Source organism: Ambystoma mexicanum, chromosome 1p, assembly GCF_040938575.1.
Source record: "Ambystoma mexicanum isolate Mex_15411 chromosome 1p, UKY_AmexF1_1, whole genome shotgun sequence".
NCBI classification, from domain to species: Eukaryota; Metazoa; Chordata; class Amphibia; order Caudata; family Ambystomatidae; genus Ambystoma; species Ambystoma mexicanum.
In genome coordinates, this window is record NC_090921.1 from 1165703022 (window position 1) to 1165718560 (window position 15539).

Sequence of the window (15539 nt, forward strand, 5' to 3'; positions counted from 1 at the left end):
TGCTCTTCCATAAACCTTAAATTTTCTTTTTAGTGGCAGCCAATGTAATTTATCAATCCGTTTTGCATTTTAATTTTTCTCTTTTTTTTTCGTGTGGGCAATGGTACCCTCGCTGTGTGTCCCACAAATTCAGCCGTATCGCTGCCATGCAGAGTGTTTGATTGCCTGTCAATTGCTGCGTGTGCGCTTTGTTCCATAATCTCGTGGCCAGTGTTAGATTCCTCCGGCCAGTTCTGCCGGCAGAAGAAGAGAGCAATGGGGGGCTGCATTGCTGGTGTGCGGCGTTGGAGCCACAGAGAGACGCGTCACATCAGCATTCACTCGTGCCCCGAAATGACTGCCTTCTGGCAGGGCGGGCCCTTTTTTACGCCTCTCATCACCCGGCATGCGGGACGTGGGGCGTATATAACATCCACCTTTCTCAAGATTATTTTTCCATTGGAAAATGGAGCGGTCCTGGTTTTGGTAGTAGGTCTCAGTGCTTTAAGTAGGCTGGGGCCAGCACCGAACAGGCTCCAAAAAGTGGGGCTGTGCCGGGGCCCTGTCGGGGCCCCCCGGTCCCACCACAACATTGGCGGGACACATTATCTCACCACAGAAGAAGCCGCAATGGGAGATGCGCCCCCCATTAAGTGAGGCAATGTGACAGAAGTGCCAGCCACTTTAAATTCCTCTGGTGACCCCTCACGTGAGGGGTCAAGAGAGGAAGTTACTGTCCCTGTGTTTCCCCACCACCTCACCAGGTCGCTGAGGTGTCTTTAACACTCGGAGAATCTGGGGATTCCTTGACATATTTCGAGGTTTATAAAAGATGGCTTGACAAGTACACAATTCAAGCCATCTTTTATAAAGCTCTGCCGATGGACAAAGACGCCTCAGGCTTTGTCCGTCATCAAAGCTTTATAAAAGATGGATTGAATTGTGTATTTTTCAAGCCATCTTTTATAAACATAGAAATGTTTAAAAAAAATGGCTTGAAAGGTACGCAAACCATAAGGTATGCACACAAATATATAACTGTTATATATTTGTGTGCGTACCCCACTATGGTTTGTGTACTTTTCAAGCCATCTTTTATAAACATAGAAATATATTACATATTTCTATGTTTGTAAAAGATGGCTTGCATACTACACAAACCATAGTAAGGTACGTATACAAATATATAAATGCTTGCAATGCATTTATATATTTGTTTGTGTACCTTACTATGGTTTGTGTACTTTTTAGGTCACGCCCATCCCACAAGCCACGCCCCAAATAAGCCCCCGCCCCCCCCATTTCTTACCTCACCTAAAGCCTGGGTAGGTGTGCGTAGCTGGCAGGCAGGAATGCAAAATCTCACACAAAAGAAATGCAGCATTTTACGAATTAAGATAGTGGTAGTTTGTGATACATTAATTATAATATGTATTTATTCCACCAGTAACACTTAAACCTCCTTCTCCTCCAACGCTATGGCAGTGTAGAGCCTTGACAGCCACTTTCAAGCGTTCGTCCTACCTTTATGTTAGTTGACCTGCCCCGGTTTTTTACATTTTAAATCGGGTCACCCTACCATGTAGTCACCAACAGTAGTGCATGTCATGTGTTAAAGTTATTAAGAATACAAACCAAACATAGGTCCCCAAGGGACTGGGGTAATATATATTAAAGGCAGGAAAACCCGTTTAATATTTGTAAATGCGCTACACCTGGGCTTTAGCTGCCGTTAACATTGTACTCCAAGTCCCGTCGTCAATAAGGCTAGGGCACGCTGAATGAGCCGTTCCCACACCCATAGAAAAGTCACCCGAGCTTGGAGTTCAATTGGTAACTTTCCAACCTCAAACTAAATATTGTACAGAAAAAGAAGCCGAAGTCAGATCGAGCCAAGTCCCCCAGCCAAGACGATTCTGTCCCAACTCACCCCGTGCCTTTTTAACCTGTCACACTTATTTTATGCTCCTGGTAACAAGGCGACGAGATAAGGTCTAACCTTCCGCTTCTGCCCCAAGCAGCAGAATACAGACACTACATCTCCCATGACGCCAGGCGAGGTCCTAGTTTGAGCTTTTTCGATCTGCTTAATTATCCTGGGAATCGTAGTCTTATCTCCCATAGCAGGCAGAATAGGCCAGCCTTTCTGTGAGCCTTGGACTACACTTCCAATTCTGGTGTGTGCGTTGATCTGCCTGAGCAGTTTGCCTCTATGCATCCTGGGAGTAGTAGTCTCTCTCCCGTGGACGCACGCAACGGTGGGCGGGCCTCTGTAAGCTGTAGTACTACGCTTCCCATGTTCTCCTCTTTCTCCGCTGGCACAGGCCTGTGCAGCGGCTAGGCAGATTGTTGTTGTAGTCCTCGGAAGATGGCGGCGTCTGGAGCAGGAGGGGGCTTGGTGTCCTCCTCAGCTCCGATACGGTGCCGCTTTCCAGGTCGACCGGGCTGTCGCTGGCGGCGGTCACGGTTACCACGCGCAGGCACGGGCGTGGCGGATACCTGTGGGGCGGCAGACCCAATCTTGCTGTGCCTGCTGGACCTTTCCTGGAGTCTACGCCGCCTGCGGAGGGCCTGTGCAGGGGATAGCTCGACTGGACTGCTGGAGGACGAACTGCAGCGGCTGCCGGAGCAGGGAGACAGCGAGGAGGAGGTGAGAAGCTCCATATGGTCTGTGCTTGGAAACATACTTTGAGTGTGCGTTTTGAGTACCCCGTCCGTATGGGATGCCTTTAAATCGCATTTTGACTGTGTGAGTGACACAGCAGACACCCCTCGGTCGTAATCGCCACATTCAGGCACCTTTTGCGAGTACATACGCACTATAGTTAAACATACCTACTAGGAACACACGTGTGCTGCATTTGCATTTTGCCACTGTAGCTCCCTGTGCTCTGCTTTTCCAGAAGCCCGCTGTAGACATTTACGTGCTGCATTCACACCCACTCTAGAAAGATGCCATACAGAGAACTGTATTACAGGCACTTGGCGCCTTCCGAAATAGCGAACTCTTGGATGCACTGAAGTCTATTATATAGACACCTGTTCCGTGGTATCATACTGTGCATGACCGTTGCCAGCAAAAAACAGACCCACTTTCACTCTTGCGAGGACCCCCATATGCGTACACATCCACTATAGTTTGACACCACTTACGTCACATCATAGTGCTTGTGCGCATAATCCGTAGGCATGAATGGACTTCATTTATTCACACACATTAATGGGCCTTGCTAGGCTGTTTTTAAATGCGTGTCCATTCATACAACTTGCATTTGTTGCCTACCCTGTGTCGCTGCATAGGCTGTGCTTATCGATTTACCTACTTGGTGACAATTACAAACTCCCTGTACACACACACACACACACCCACGTTGCTAGATATAAGGCTTGTATTTATGCACATCCCTACTGGGTACTAAATGAATGGTGGTTATTTACTTTTCTGATTGTAGCCTGCAAGAACCTGGACATCAAGTTACTGGTGCTACCAGCCCAGCTGCATCCCATGCCAATTGGTGGCATACACACCTATGCAGTTTTGTATACAACACAAGGATACATCAAGAAGGTGTTAAAGCATAATGGTGACCCAAAATTATAATTTTAATCTCCTGTGGAAGTTCGATTCGTGGCAAGCTATATACGAATTCCTTGTCTCCTAAGGGTAGGCTCTTTATTACTTGTCATGCTGCCTACCCAGGAGATTTTATTTCCCGCTCAGTAGTTCTTTAGTTTGATGCCCTACTTCTGTACACTGCATTCACGCGCATCTCTACAGACTCTTGTGGGCAACCACATAGTCATCCATTGCCCTCTTGTTCAGACGTCCTAATGGCTCCAAAATTGGCTTCATTTATTCGCCATGGGGTGGTTTGCAGACATCTTTTAGGCCTTTGTTTAAAAATAATCTGTATAATTTTAAAAAATTAGAAGAATTTTAATTTCTGTTTAGAAACATTGTCTATTTAAAATAACTTTTTAATAGTACGGGTTACAGAGCGATTCTTAAAACATCTACAATTCATGCTTTAGACATTTTTCAAAATAAAGATTGGTAGTTTTATAATAAACTACAAGATATTGTCTGGATAAAAGGGTCAACTTAATTCTCAGGAGGTCCATTTGTAGTTATTAGATACAACTTGGGTTTGTTATACTTACAAGCATATATACAATGGAGACTTCTTACAATTTATTGGAAAGTTAGACCCCTCCCCCGTTAAACTTAATTTATTTAGTTCTAAATGATATCAAAGTGGTTAGATCCACAAAGGGAGTTTTTGAGTGCATAGATAAATGTGGTGATCTGTTGGCGACCATGGGTATGAATGATTCATTACTAAAGACTAATGAATTTTAACAGTAGTAATGTTCCTTTGGCAGTCTGATTGGTGCTCAACCTGGGACTGTGGCCAAAAATATAAATTGTTCTGAGAAATTACATGGTGCGGAAGGAAACCGTTTATTTGCCAAATCTCATTAAATTCCCTGGAGAAAAATGTAGGGAACCTTTCATGAGACTTCTTTTAAATTGGCTTCCAATTCTAGAAGTCTGGTTCGAGACGAGGACTTGATCACAGTAAATGCATTTGTAGGTTTTCTAAACAACCTGGACATTTGGAGGCTTTCAATCATTTATCTGTGAAGATGTAGTTATTATTGGGACTTGGGAATAAACTATTGTTCATATACAATACCAACAACTCACTTTTGCAACAGGTTTTTGTCCTGCAACATGTTGCTTTAACTACTGTAATGTTCATGTTATCAATATTATTAGCTACTGTAATGTTCATGTTATCAATATTTCATTCAGAATATACATTGTATTACTTGAATATTGGGGTGAGCAATCGTTGGATGTGTTTTTGTTTATTGAGAATATTACTTGTTTTATTGCATTTATTTTACGCCCAAACCCGGAAGTACCACTGAATAGTTTACAGAATACTTGGTCTTAAGGTTTATGTAATTAGTAGAATACGGTTTACAGATACATAGTTACCTGTGTATAAGCGCATATACAATTCTTGGCTCACTCGCAGCAGTAAAATGCACGCATGTTGGTCTTGGGCAAGTTACACAGTGGATAGCTCGATGCAGACATGTGACTAATTGGTGGTACAGTTATCAATGTGAAGGCAATAGCCGGTGGGGTCATGTTGAATCAGATGGTGGAGGCGATGATGAAGGTATATTGTGGGTTTGGTATTTGTAAAAGAGCCATGTTTTCAATAATTTCTTGAATTTGATTGTGGGCTCGTTATTAATGTTTTGGGGGAGTGCGTTCCAAATTCTTGGTGTTGCTGTTGAGAAGCTGGATTTACCTGTTCTGGTGCTCTTAAAGCGAGGCATGAATAAGTGGAGATGGGAATTGGATCTGAGTGTTCGATTAGTTGTTTTCTGGCTTATGCAGTGGTTGAGGTAACTTGGTGCCTTCCCAGTGATAGATTTGTGAGCCAGGGTGAGCGTTTTATGTAATATTCTTGCTTTGATAGGGAGCCAGTGGGTGTCTCTTCTGTGGTGTGATGTTCTTTTTTAGTTGCTCTTAGTGCTTTGTATGAGTTGCATTTTGTATGTTTTGTTTGGAGGTGCCTAATAGCAGTATGTTACAATAATCGATCTTGGATAATATGAGGGCTCTAGCAAGGGTAATACAATTGTGTTGTGTGAGGAATGGTCTGCTTAATGAGATTTGGCTGTGGATGATGCAAGGGCATTAACATGTTTGTTCATGGTGAGGCTGCAGTCTAGATAGACTCCTAAGGTTTTTACTTGTTTGGAGATGGTAATGGTTTTGCCGTCGATGGTTTATTATTGCGTATTGTGGGGGGAGTTTAGCTAATTTAGAGGGAGAGCCTGCAATGAGGATATGTTGTTTTCTCCATTTAGGCATAGATTATTTATTGCCATCCAATTCTGGATGATCGCGTAGCTTTTGTTTATCTGGATGGTATCTTGTTCTACATTCCCTGATATGGGGATAAGTATTTGGGTGTTGTCGGCGAAGTTAGTGTAAATTACTCCCATTGCATCTAGCGCTGCAAAGAATAATTTAGTATAGGCATTGTATAGCGTTGAGGAGAGACACGAGACTTGGGGAACTCCAAGGGGGACTGTTATGGGGTATGCTGCTACATCTCCTATGGCTGCTCTGGAGGTGCGCTCTGAGAGGAATTACTTTATCCAGGAAGTGGCGTCCTTGGAGAATCTGATATTGTTTGAGAATGTTTGGCAGAATTGTTGATCTACTAAATCAAATGCTGCAGACAGGTCGAGTAATGGCAGTAGGCATAATTGACCTGATTCTCTGACCCCGTCCATCTGGTTTTTTTAGGTCCAGCAGAGCCATCTCTGTGCTATGGCCTGGACTGTCTTTCTCCTAGTAGGTGGTGGTTTTCGAGGTGGGCTTGGACTTAGTATGACTTTGAGAAGGAAGGGGACGGTAGTTAGTCGGGATGGTGGGGCCTAAGGTGGGTTTTTTTGAGGAGTGGTGTAACCCAAGCTGCTTTGATGTTGGGCGGGATAGTATTAGTTTTGAAGGAGGCATAAGCAAAGTTGGTAATGGTTGTTGCTAGTATGGGAGCGCAGTCCTTGACTAATTTTGCAGGGAAAGAGTCTCCTTTACAATTCAGTGGTTTTAGTGACGCTATGGTTTTTAGTACTTTCAGTGGTTACTGTGGTGAAGTGGAATTCTGGCGTATCCGTGACATGGTCTACTTTGGGTAAGTACATGGAATTTGAAGGAGTAGCTAGTGTTTCTTTTAGTAATTTAATTTTGTTTTGCATGGTTATTTTAGCGGGTATGGCATCCTGAATGGTAGTACACCAGACTTTATTCGCTGTGACTATACTTGGTGGGTGGACCGGGGTATCTAAATCTTTTATGATGGCGAATAATTCTTTGCTACTTGAGGAGGCATTGGTGATCCGCGAGTTGAGGGAATTAGCTTTCTGGGTGAACACTTCTTGTTTGTATAATTTAGAGAGTCGCTGCAATTCCTTTTTGTTATCGCTAGTGGGGTTTATATATATTTTATTCTTGTGCTCTTTTGCTTCTTCTGTGTTCTCTAAGGTTGTCATTAAACCATGTTTTCCTTCTTTTAGGCTTGGGTTGTTTGCGTTTGAGCGGGGCTACTTCATCAATAGCTGTTTTTAGGCATTCATGATAATGCATGGCAATGGTTTCTGGTTCATGGGCTGTTGGTTGAATAGTGTTCATTCATTTGTTTAAAATTGGTGTTAGTTTTTCCTGGGTTAGTTTCCTAGAGTCACGCATAACAGTGGGTGGTGTGGTGGCTGCCGGAAGGGGGGAGGTGTCCATCATTGTGGTGATATTGAATTTAATGAGCCAGTGGTCAGTCATTTCTATCGAGTCTTCTATCTGGATTGTGGAATTCAGCTTTAGAATCCAATCTAGGATACAGCCATTGGAATGTTTTGGGGTATGGGCCATTTGTTTAAATTGTATTTCTAGGAAGGCATTATGGAGTGCTGTGGCTTTATGGTCAGATCGGTCGTTAAAACCGAGGTTGAGATCTCCTAGAAGTATGAATTTAGTATTGGGTTTGAGTATGGGTGCGATGAGCAGTGGCAGATCTATGTCAGGGTGAGTACTAGAGCTGGGGGCTCTGTACACTAGTAACACATTGAATGTGGTTTTAGGATATGTGGTTGGCTTGAGAGAGGCGTTCATAGCTTGCTAGCTTTTCGGTGTTGCATTCTCTAAGCTGGAGGGTGGATTTTGCTATGACAGCGACTCCACCTCTGCTGGTCTCTTGGCGATCAGATCTGAACAGAGTGTAGTTAGGAGGTAGTGCTAATTATATTAATGGGCCTGAAGCTGTGAAGTTCAGATTATGTTCCAAAATGAGGTCATGTATATCAATGGCATGTGCGCCTAGTGATCTGACATTAACTAAGGTTCCTTTAAGGGGTTTTGGGTCTGGCTGGAGGAGGCTGTTTTGGGTAGTTGGCTGGGGCATCAAGCGTGGGGGTTTTCTGCTGGTTTCATTTGGTTTTGCTTTTGTGATTGGTGTATTGTGAGTTAGGATGATGGTGTGATATAGTGGGTGGGCCCAAAGGTAGATTGGGTTTTTGGTGTCTCGCTGCTGTTGTGTGGGAGAGGGTTTTGGCAGTGTTTTTAGTGGTACGGGACGAAAGTCTTATTTTTCTGGCCTTGCCTAGTATGGGTCTGGTGACTATGGTTGCCATGTAGGTTCTGGGGGATGATCTGCGGAGATGAACTACACCTGTAGGGGGAAATGTGATGGGATTTATGTGTGCGGTAGATTGAGATGTTGTAAGCTGGCGTGTTGGGTAGGAACGGTGTAGGGCATGGTATTGGGTGATGCCTGGAACTATAAATACGTACCAGTCCTGATCCTAGCTGTATGAATGCCCCTCTTGAGCAATGGGAGTTGCCTGGGTTGGTAAACGAGAGGATTGCAAGACTTTCTGCTGATGCAATAGTTTCTCTGAGGTGTTATCAATGGGGGAGGGGTTTGTTGAGGAGTAAACATTAGGCAAGGGAGTAGGTAATATAACGTTACACTTAGTAGTATATCTAGTGGTTTAGGTGAACTGAGCTGTGTGGGCGATTCGTTTACTTTTAGAATCTGGCATTTGGGTATGGCTTGTGCAAGGGTGTAAGCAGAGTGTTGCATGTATTGTGGGGGCATAGTCAGACCTGACTAGTAGAAGATTCTGTTTGCTGAAATGGTCAGGCGTAGGGCATACTAATGTGTGGCTTGACGCCTTCGTAAAAGTAGGCGATAATAAAAATAGGAAATGTGGCATTTTGGACGGGATAGTAATAGTTGGTGTCTATGCCAAGGCACAATATTGAGTACCTAGTGCGGGGGTGCTGTGATGGGCGCAGCCTATGTACGTGCTAGTCTAGATAATGGTTCTATAGATACACAGTTGTTATTAAGTGGTAGTGCACTATGAGATGCAGTGCATAACTGCTGCGTGAATACCTATTGGGCGGAGAGCCTACGGTGAGGCTGTTGTTAGAACGCTGGGTTGACGTTGTGTATGAAAGAGGGGTTAGGCCCTTTAGGTGGTGCACAGAAGTGGGGGGGTCTCTCTTTAGAACATTTGATCAGCTATGTGGCACATACAGCAAAACTGATGTTTTGTCATTTTATTTCCATGTTTACATTTTTTTTGTATGGGTTATGTTAAACCAGAACGCAATAAAGAAAACTCGTGTACATTTCTTACTAAATAGATCAGACTGAAACTGTTTACTTTCCCTCTAAATCTCAAAAAGATGTTTTCATTGGCACATATTATGTACAGCATTCCTGGATAACGTTTCTGTTAAAACACACACATTAATTTGCATTTAATGCCATTTTCTGTAAATCGCAGTAAAATACTTTTAAGTAATTATATTGTTTGTGTGGCTTATTTGTGTACGTTTCCAATGCAGTAATCGGAATGTTATGAAATACAAGAAATGTTAAAGTAAAAAGGCAATATTTTAATAGAGTTTTTATATTCTATTAGCTATACGTCTATGTATTGAAGTTGCATTTAATGTTCCACGTTTACGTATTTTTAAGACACAATTTAACATTTAGTATTTTATTTTTTAGTTTGGCTTATTAGGTGTCGCTTCTGCTACGTACAAGCCAAAACCATTGCATTAGCGTACAGATGGGGAGCAATCGCACATGAGGAGGGACACACCGTTTGTAGGTATTTGGTTATTTGCCCACCCACTGACCACCTATGGCCACTTCCACCCAGTTCCTGCCCCTCCCACCCAAAACACCTTCTCATGAGAACTCTTTGAGCTTGCTGTCATTCAGCTTTACCATCCATCTTTGTGCTCGAAGGGCTTGCCAGTGTTTCTTCAAAGCAGTCATCTGAGGGCTATTGGCTTCATTGGAGTTGTAAATCCTCTACTGCTGTAATAAAAATAGTTTGCTTCAGCCACTCGATTTATGAGCACTCTGCGTGTCCTTCTGGGAACTCCTGTTAAGAACAAACTTTGGCAAAGCCAATAGTTTTTCCTAGTGTACAAGAATTGGGCATTTGCCAGGCACTGCAATTAGATACCCTGGTACTAGCACTATTTTGCACATGTTGCCATACATTTATTTTATTTAGTTTTTTCATTTGTATAGCACCTAAATCCATCAGGCACCAGGGCCCTGTTGCAGACCATTTAGATTTATACACAAGCTTAACAGGTAGTAAGTATATCAGTAATCAATTGGGGAAAAGACATTCAATTGGGTATAAAGACGTTCAGGGCATTTAAGACATAGATTGCATGGAGGGTATTATTCTGGTAGACAGCAGTTTAGGCAAAGGGCCAGGTTTTCAAGATTTTTCGGAAGGCCCAGTAGGAGTTCTCTGCGCTTAGTTCTGATGGGAGGGAGTTCCAGTGGTTAACTGCGACTGCTGGGCAACTCCACCCCACCCTTCATGGGCGATTTTCACTCTTGGTATGTCTGGTTTGTGGGCGTGGAGGGATGTTATTTCTTGGACAGGTATTGGGGGCAGTCTTACTCGAACATGTGAGGGTGATTGAGAGAGTCTTGAATATAATTTCTTTAATCGGGAGCCAGTGAGCCCTTTTTCTGGCAGCTGTAAGGTGCTCCTTTATTGGGATGTGTAGTGCTGCTCTGAGGGTATTATTCTGTATTACTTGTAGTTTAAGTTCCTTTTGGAGGTGCCAGCGACTAGGACGTTGCAGTAATCCAGTCTCTCTCCCGTGATTGCTCTGGCAATGGTCATGCAGCTTTCTGTGGTGAGGAATAGTCCTGCTTCTTTGATTAGCTTTGCTGTATAAACTGTTGACGAGGCACTAGCACTGACTTGTTTGTCGTGGGATAGGGAGGCGTCCAGGTAAACACCTAGGGTTTTTATTGCATCTGAGACGGGTATCTGAATATCATATATCAGGAAGGTTGTGAATTGCGGTGGAGCCTACCAGTAGGATGTCAGTCTTGTCGTCGTCAGACACAAGTAATTAGTTGCTATCCAAGACTGGATTGTAGAGTATATTCTGAGCAATAATGAGTCTGTTTAGTAAGAGCTTGTCGGGGGGGAAATAAGGATTTGGGTATAGTCTGCGTAATTGTGTTGGATATGCCACGGTCGTCCAGGAGATCAAATAAGGGTTTGGTGAATATGTTGTAAAGGGATGGGGAACCACATGATTCTTTAGGGACACCACATGGGATGGATGGGCGAGGCGCTGTTTGTGTCAGAAAAAAACTCTCATGGTCCATACTTCTAGAAAGTAGCAATCCAAATCAAGGCTTCCTTGGAGAAATTGGCTGTGAGGTGATGGCATAGTTTTGTGGTCTACTAGGTCAAACGTGGCCGACTGGTTTAGTATGAGTGCTGGTTTGTCTTCATCCTTGAAGGAGTCATTTGAATCTTAAGGTCAAGTAGTGCGGTCTCTGTGCCATGGCCAGGATGGAATCCTGATTGTCGCATCCCTAGGATGTGATGTGATTCTATGTAATGTTGGATCAGGTTGTAGGATGCTCTGTATAGGGTCTTTAGCAGGAAGGCAAATGGTGATAGGACGGTAATTATTGGCCAGTGTCGGGTCTAGTAAGTGATTTATCAGCAGTGGGAGGACCCATGATTCTTTAAGTTCTGTTTTGTTGGGACAAGATTAGAGGAAAATGAGGCATTGATGGGACTATGGCTGCTGAGCAATCTTTTGTGATTGTTGCTTGGCTTATGTCTCCTTTGCATTTGGTTGGCTTTGTGTTTTTGAGTATATTGGCTGTTTCCAGCTCTGTGATTTCGCTAAAGCGGAAGGTGGGTGCAGTGTGTGAGGTAGTGGTGGGGGTGAGGGTTGATGGGACTAGTCTTGGTTCGTTTGTCTATTTTATTTTTCGGGAGTATGCATATTTTAGATTGCATAGCGTTCTGTATGTTCGTGCACCATGTTTCGTCTTTGTTGATCGGTGAGGGTTGTGATGCAGGGTTCTCAAGTTCTCTCAGTATTATGAATAGTTTTTGCGATTTAGAATTTGCTTTGGCTATTCTGGCATTGTAGACTTTTGCTTTAGCTGCTCTGATGGCTTTATATTCTTTTGCTATCTTGTTGAAGGCCAGTTTGGGGTGTTCTGTTTTTTTCCCAGATAGCTTCTGCTTGTCCTTTCTGAGAGCGAAGTTCTTGGAGCTGGGAGGTGAACCAAGGGTTGCGGTGGTCTGTAGGTTTCATTTTTTTGGGAAGGCGTATATAGCTTTGGTTAAGGTGCTTGTGTAGATCTTGTTTGAGGCTAGGTTTCCAGAGCCATGGGTGTAGGGTAGGGGGAGATCGATTCTTTGGAGATTTATTTTGAGCTTCGGGACCAAGTGGGTGGCAGTGATGGTGGGTTGGGTGAAGCTTGTTTGAATGCAGGGAAAGTAAAGGCAAAGACGTGAGGCTCTGACCAAGGGCAGGGATTGTTTGAGGTGATGGTGATTTGGCTGTTCAAGTCGGCTATTCAGTCCAGTGTTCTGCCTTGATGCGTGTAGGGGACGTTATGCTGTTTGAAGCCTAGGTCTGAGAGGGTGTTGGCGACACCTGTTGCTGTGTGGTCTGATGGGACATGGATGCCTAGGCTGAGGTCTCCTACTGGTATCGCTCTATAGGTGGGTTTGATGCTTTTCCCCCATGGTGTGGATGAGGTTTTCCTCGAAAGTAGGAAGAGAGGCTGGCGGTATAGAATGTGTATGGTGATGGTATCCATGGGTGCGGTTACAAGTTTAACTGATAAGGGTTCGCTGTGGCCTTCTGTAGAGGAGCTGCATTGTCTTATCTGGAGGTAGTCACTATGGGTGAGAGCTACCCCTCACCCTCGAGATTCTATTCTATCGCCTCTGAGGATAGTGAAACGTTCCAGTGCAGGGCCAGAGCCTTGGTGAAGCCATGTTTCAGTAATAGCCAGTAGGTCTAGGTTCAAGGTTCTGATTTAGGTCGTTGATGTCCAGTGCATGGGCGGACAGGGACCTGGCATTGATGAGGGCTCCGTTTAGTTTGGGCTATTATTGCAGTTCTGGGGTGGGTGTGGGGGCTGTGGGCAGATTCGAAGGTGCGGGCTGTCTCTTGGGGCTGGCCATTGTTGTTTATCCCTTGGTGATTGTCAGTTACTGGAGGTCTCTTTATTGTTTAAGAAGAGAGACGGTATATAGAGGGGGCGCCTGGAGTTGTGGCTGGCGGGTTTCTTGTGGCTGGCGGGTTTCTTGTGGCTGGATATAAATTCCTCAGCATATTAGTTATGCGACTTTGTGGTTGAGTGGCTGGCACGAGACCTTACATTGAGGTTCCCATATCTCTGATGGTTCTTGTGCTAAGCCTATTCCTTATTTGGATGGGTAATTGGGTAGTGGCGCCCATGGAATTAGGAGTGGGATGCTCGTGCAAAGCGTTGTGGAGGCTATTTGTCCAACATGGTTAGTTCAGTACCTCCCGTGTGGGCTGTTGTGGTGTATGGGGGGGGAATTCTTGTGGTTTTTGGTGAGGACTGATGGCGGTTAGGGATTTTGGAGAGGGTAGTGTGTAGTAATTGGCTTTGGCGAGATTTTTTGTGCTCTGCTCTATGGGGGCACAACTTGTCTCGTGTGCTGGTGATCAGCGTGTGGGAGGCGGTGCCGGCAACTCACTGCAGTGCTTTGCAGGCTGGGCAGTGAGGGTCCTGCGCCAGATGTGCTGTGGGAGGCTTGTCGGGTGGGTGTGATCTGGGAATCGCATGGTTAGGGTGAATGTTTTTGGGAAGGGGAGCATTTTTGGGGAGGGAGTGATCTTTGTGGAACTAAGGTGATGTCGAAGGGGTGGAACAGGGTTGGGCAGGTGCTGGGATGGCGCGGACTGCTGTTACATTTTTTTACAGACCACATGAGGGGTACCTCGGGTTTATCTAGCGAATTGTGGTCTCTGAGAATCTAGGCCTCCATCTGTGAGCACCGCTAAGTTCGGTTTTGTGAATGCTAGGTAAGACGCACCTAAATGCGATTTTGTAAATGCAGGTTAAAGGGCACAGTGAGCACATCACTGAACAGGGGCTGTAGGTGCAACAAAGATTTTTGTGAAGGTGTGGTGATTACACATACTTTGTAATTGGTGCGTGGCATGTTCTTAGAGGTTCTTGGTGTTGATGGGTCGAGTAAGTGCCTGGTGGGGGCTTACCAGTGCAGGATCAGTGAGCAGGGGTTTCCTTACTGGTGCTGTTATGTGCAGAGGAATTTCATGTGAAGTGCTCTCAGCTCTGGCACGCTCACACAGGGCCCCAGTGTGGGCCTTGTTGGGGGCTGGCATACTGGGTCTGGCAAAAGAAGAGCACAGCCGGAACGCTGGGCAGGGCAATGTTCCCAAAATAAAAGGTGAATTAATACCATAAAAATGAACCGCGCAGCAGGAAGGCTACATTTTTCCTGCCGGTTCGCGTATCTAGTGTACAGGCGAGGTGGTTAGTTTGATGGGTAAGGGCTATGTTTTGGAGGCTTTTTAAGTGGACCTTTGTCTTTGGTTGATGCTAGATCAGCTAAGTAGGGTTTTGGCCTGTCGGCATCAAAAAGATATGGGTTCTGTGCTGGTAATGATGTAATGTGGCCTTGCTGTCTGGGGCTCTCCAACAAATAACGAAAGGTGGGCAAGGCGTACATTAGTTTTCAAAAAATGTTAGAGTTTGATAATTAAAATGTTCTTGATTAGCAAACACCTATTTAATTAGCAAAGTTGTACTAATGTTTAGAATGTCACCAGATGTTTGTAGCTGTAACATGAGCAACAATACAGCATTTCTGTGTACTGCTGAAGTAAAACATTACTGAGATGAGCGTCTGTTAAATTGAACAATTGGCTGCATGAATGGACACAAATAAGTAGATACGAGTAAAAGGCTTTGAAAAGTTTTCAGTGCGCGGCTGTGTAGCTGGGTGCCGTCGGTGTCCCGTATATTGCATGCTTAAGCCATCGTTTGCTGTTAGGAGAAGTTTAGAGTTTCATACATAAAAAGGAAAAATGTTACAGGAAAGTTTCAAGTATGCAGTATGGTCTAACTGCAGGCCGAGTATTTGTAAACTGCAGGTGGACAAGATGTCACTTGCCTGTCATTGATAAACATTCAATATAGTATTAAATGCCACCTTCCGGGGCTGACAGGGGTGCTAACGGTCCGCAAGTCAAAGTCAAGTAACCCGAAGTTCAGCATTTCAGCCTTGCGCACCCATGAAAGTGGTATTTATCGATATTCGCACTCGGAGCTGCCATCTGGGTTTCTGAGACTTGGTTTTCTTTTAAGGGAACTAGGCTTTGCACATTTCATGCTTCCCTCGAAAAGAAATTACACACATGTCCGAGATTGGGAATAACTATTTCAGGATCTGGAGAAGAGGCAGGATGTGTGCAGGTGAGTGGGCAGAAGGCCGAGGTCGAGGGGTGGCGCTCCAGTGAGATGTAGCCTGGGACACTGCCTTCAAGGACACAGTTAAGGTTGGGCAGAGGCACAGTAGGTTGGCATGAAATACAGGTGGCTACTTGTGGATTACGCTTGCGTTCCCGGCCTCTGGATTGGCCAGCTGCCTCACAGGTGCTA

At 44.6% G+C, this 15539-nt stretch overlaps 1 protein-coding gene across 4 annotated transcripts in view; it reads left to right on the forward strand.

The window, feature by feature from the left end:
- The first annotated feature begins 2308 nt into the window (after positions 1–2308).
- Positions 2309–15539, forward strand: part of KMT2B (lysine methyltransferase 2B) — a 1990704-nt gene continuing 1977473 nt past the window's right edge. For all 4 annotated transcript variants that reach the window (XM_069604859.1, XM_069604860.1, XM_069604861.1 and 1 more), the window contains exon 1: positions 2309–2629. In XM_069604859.1, coding sequence (XP_069460960.1) covers positions 2348–2629 — 282 coding nt within the window. In that variant the 5' untranslated portion in view covers positions 2309–2347. The remainder of the gene's footprint in view (positions 2630–15539) is intronic.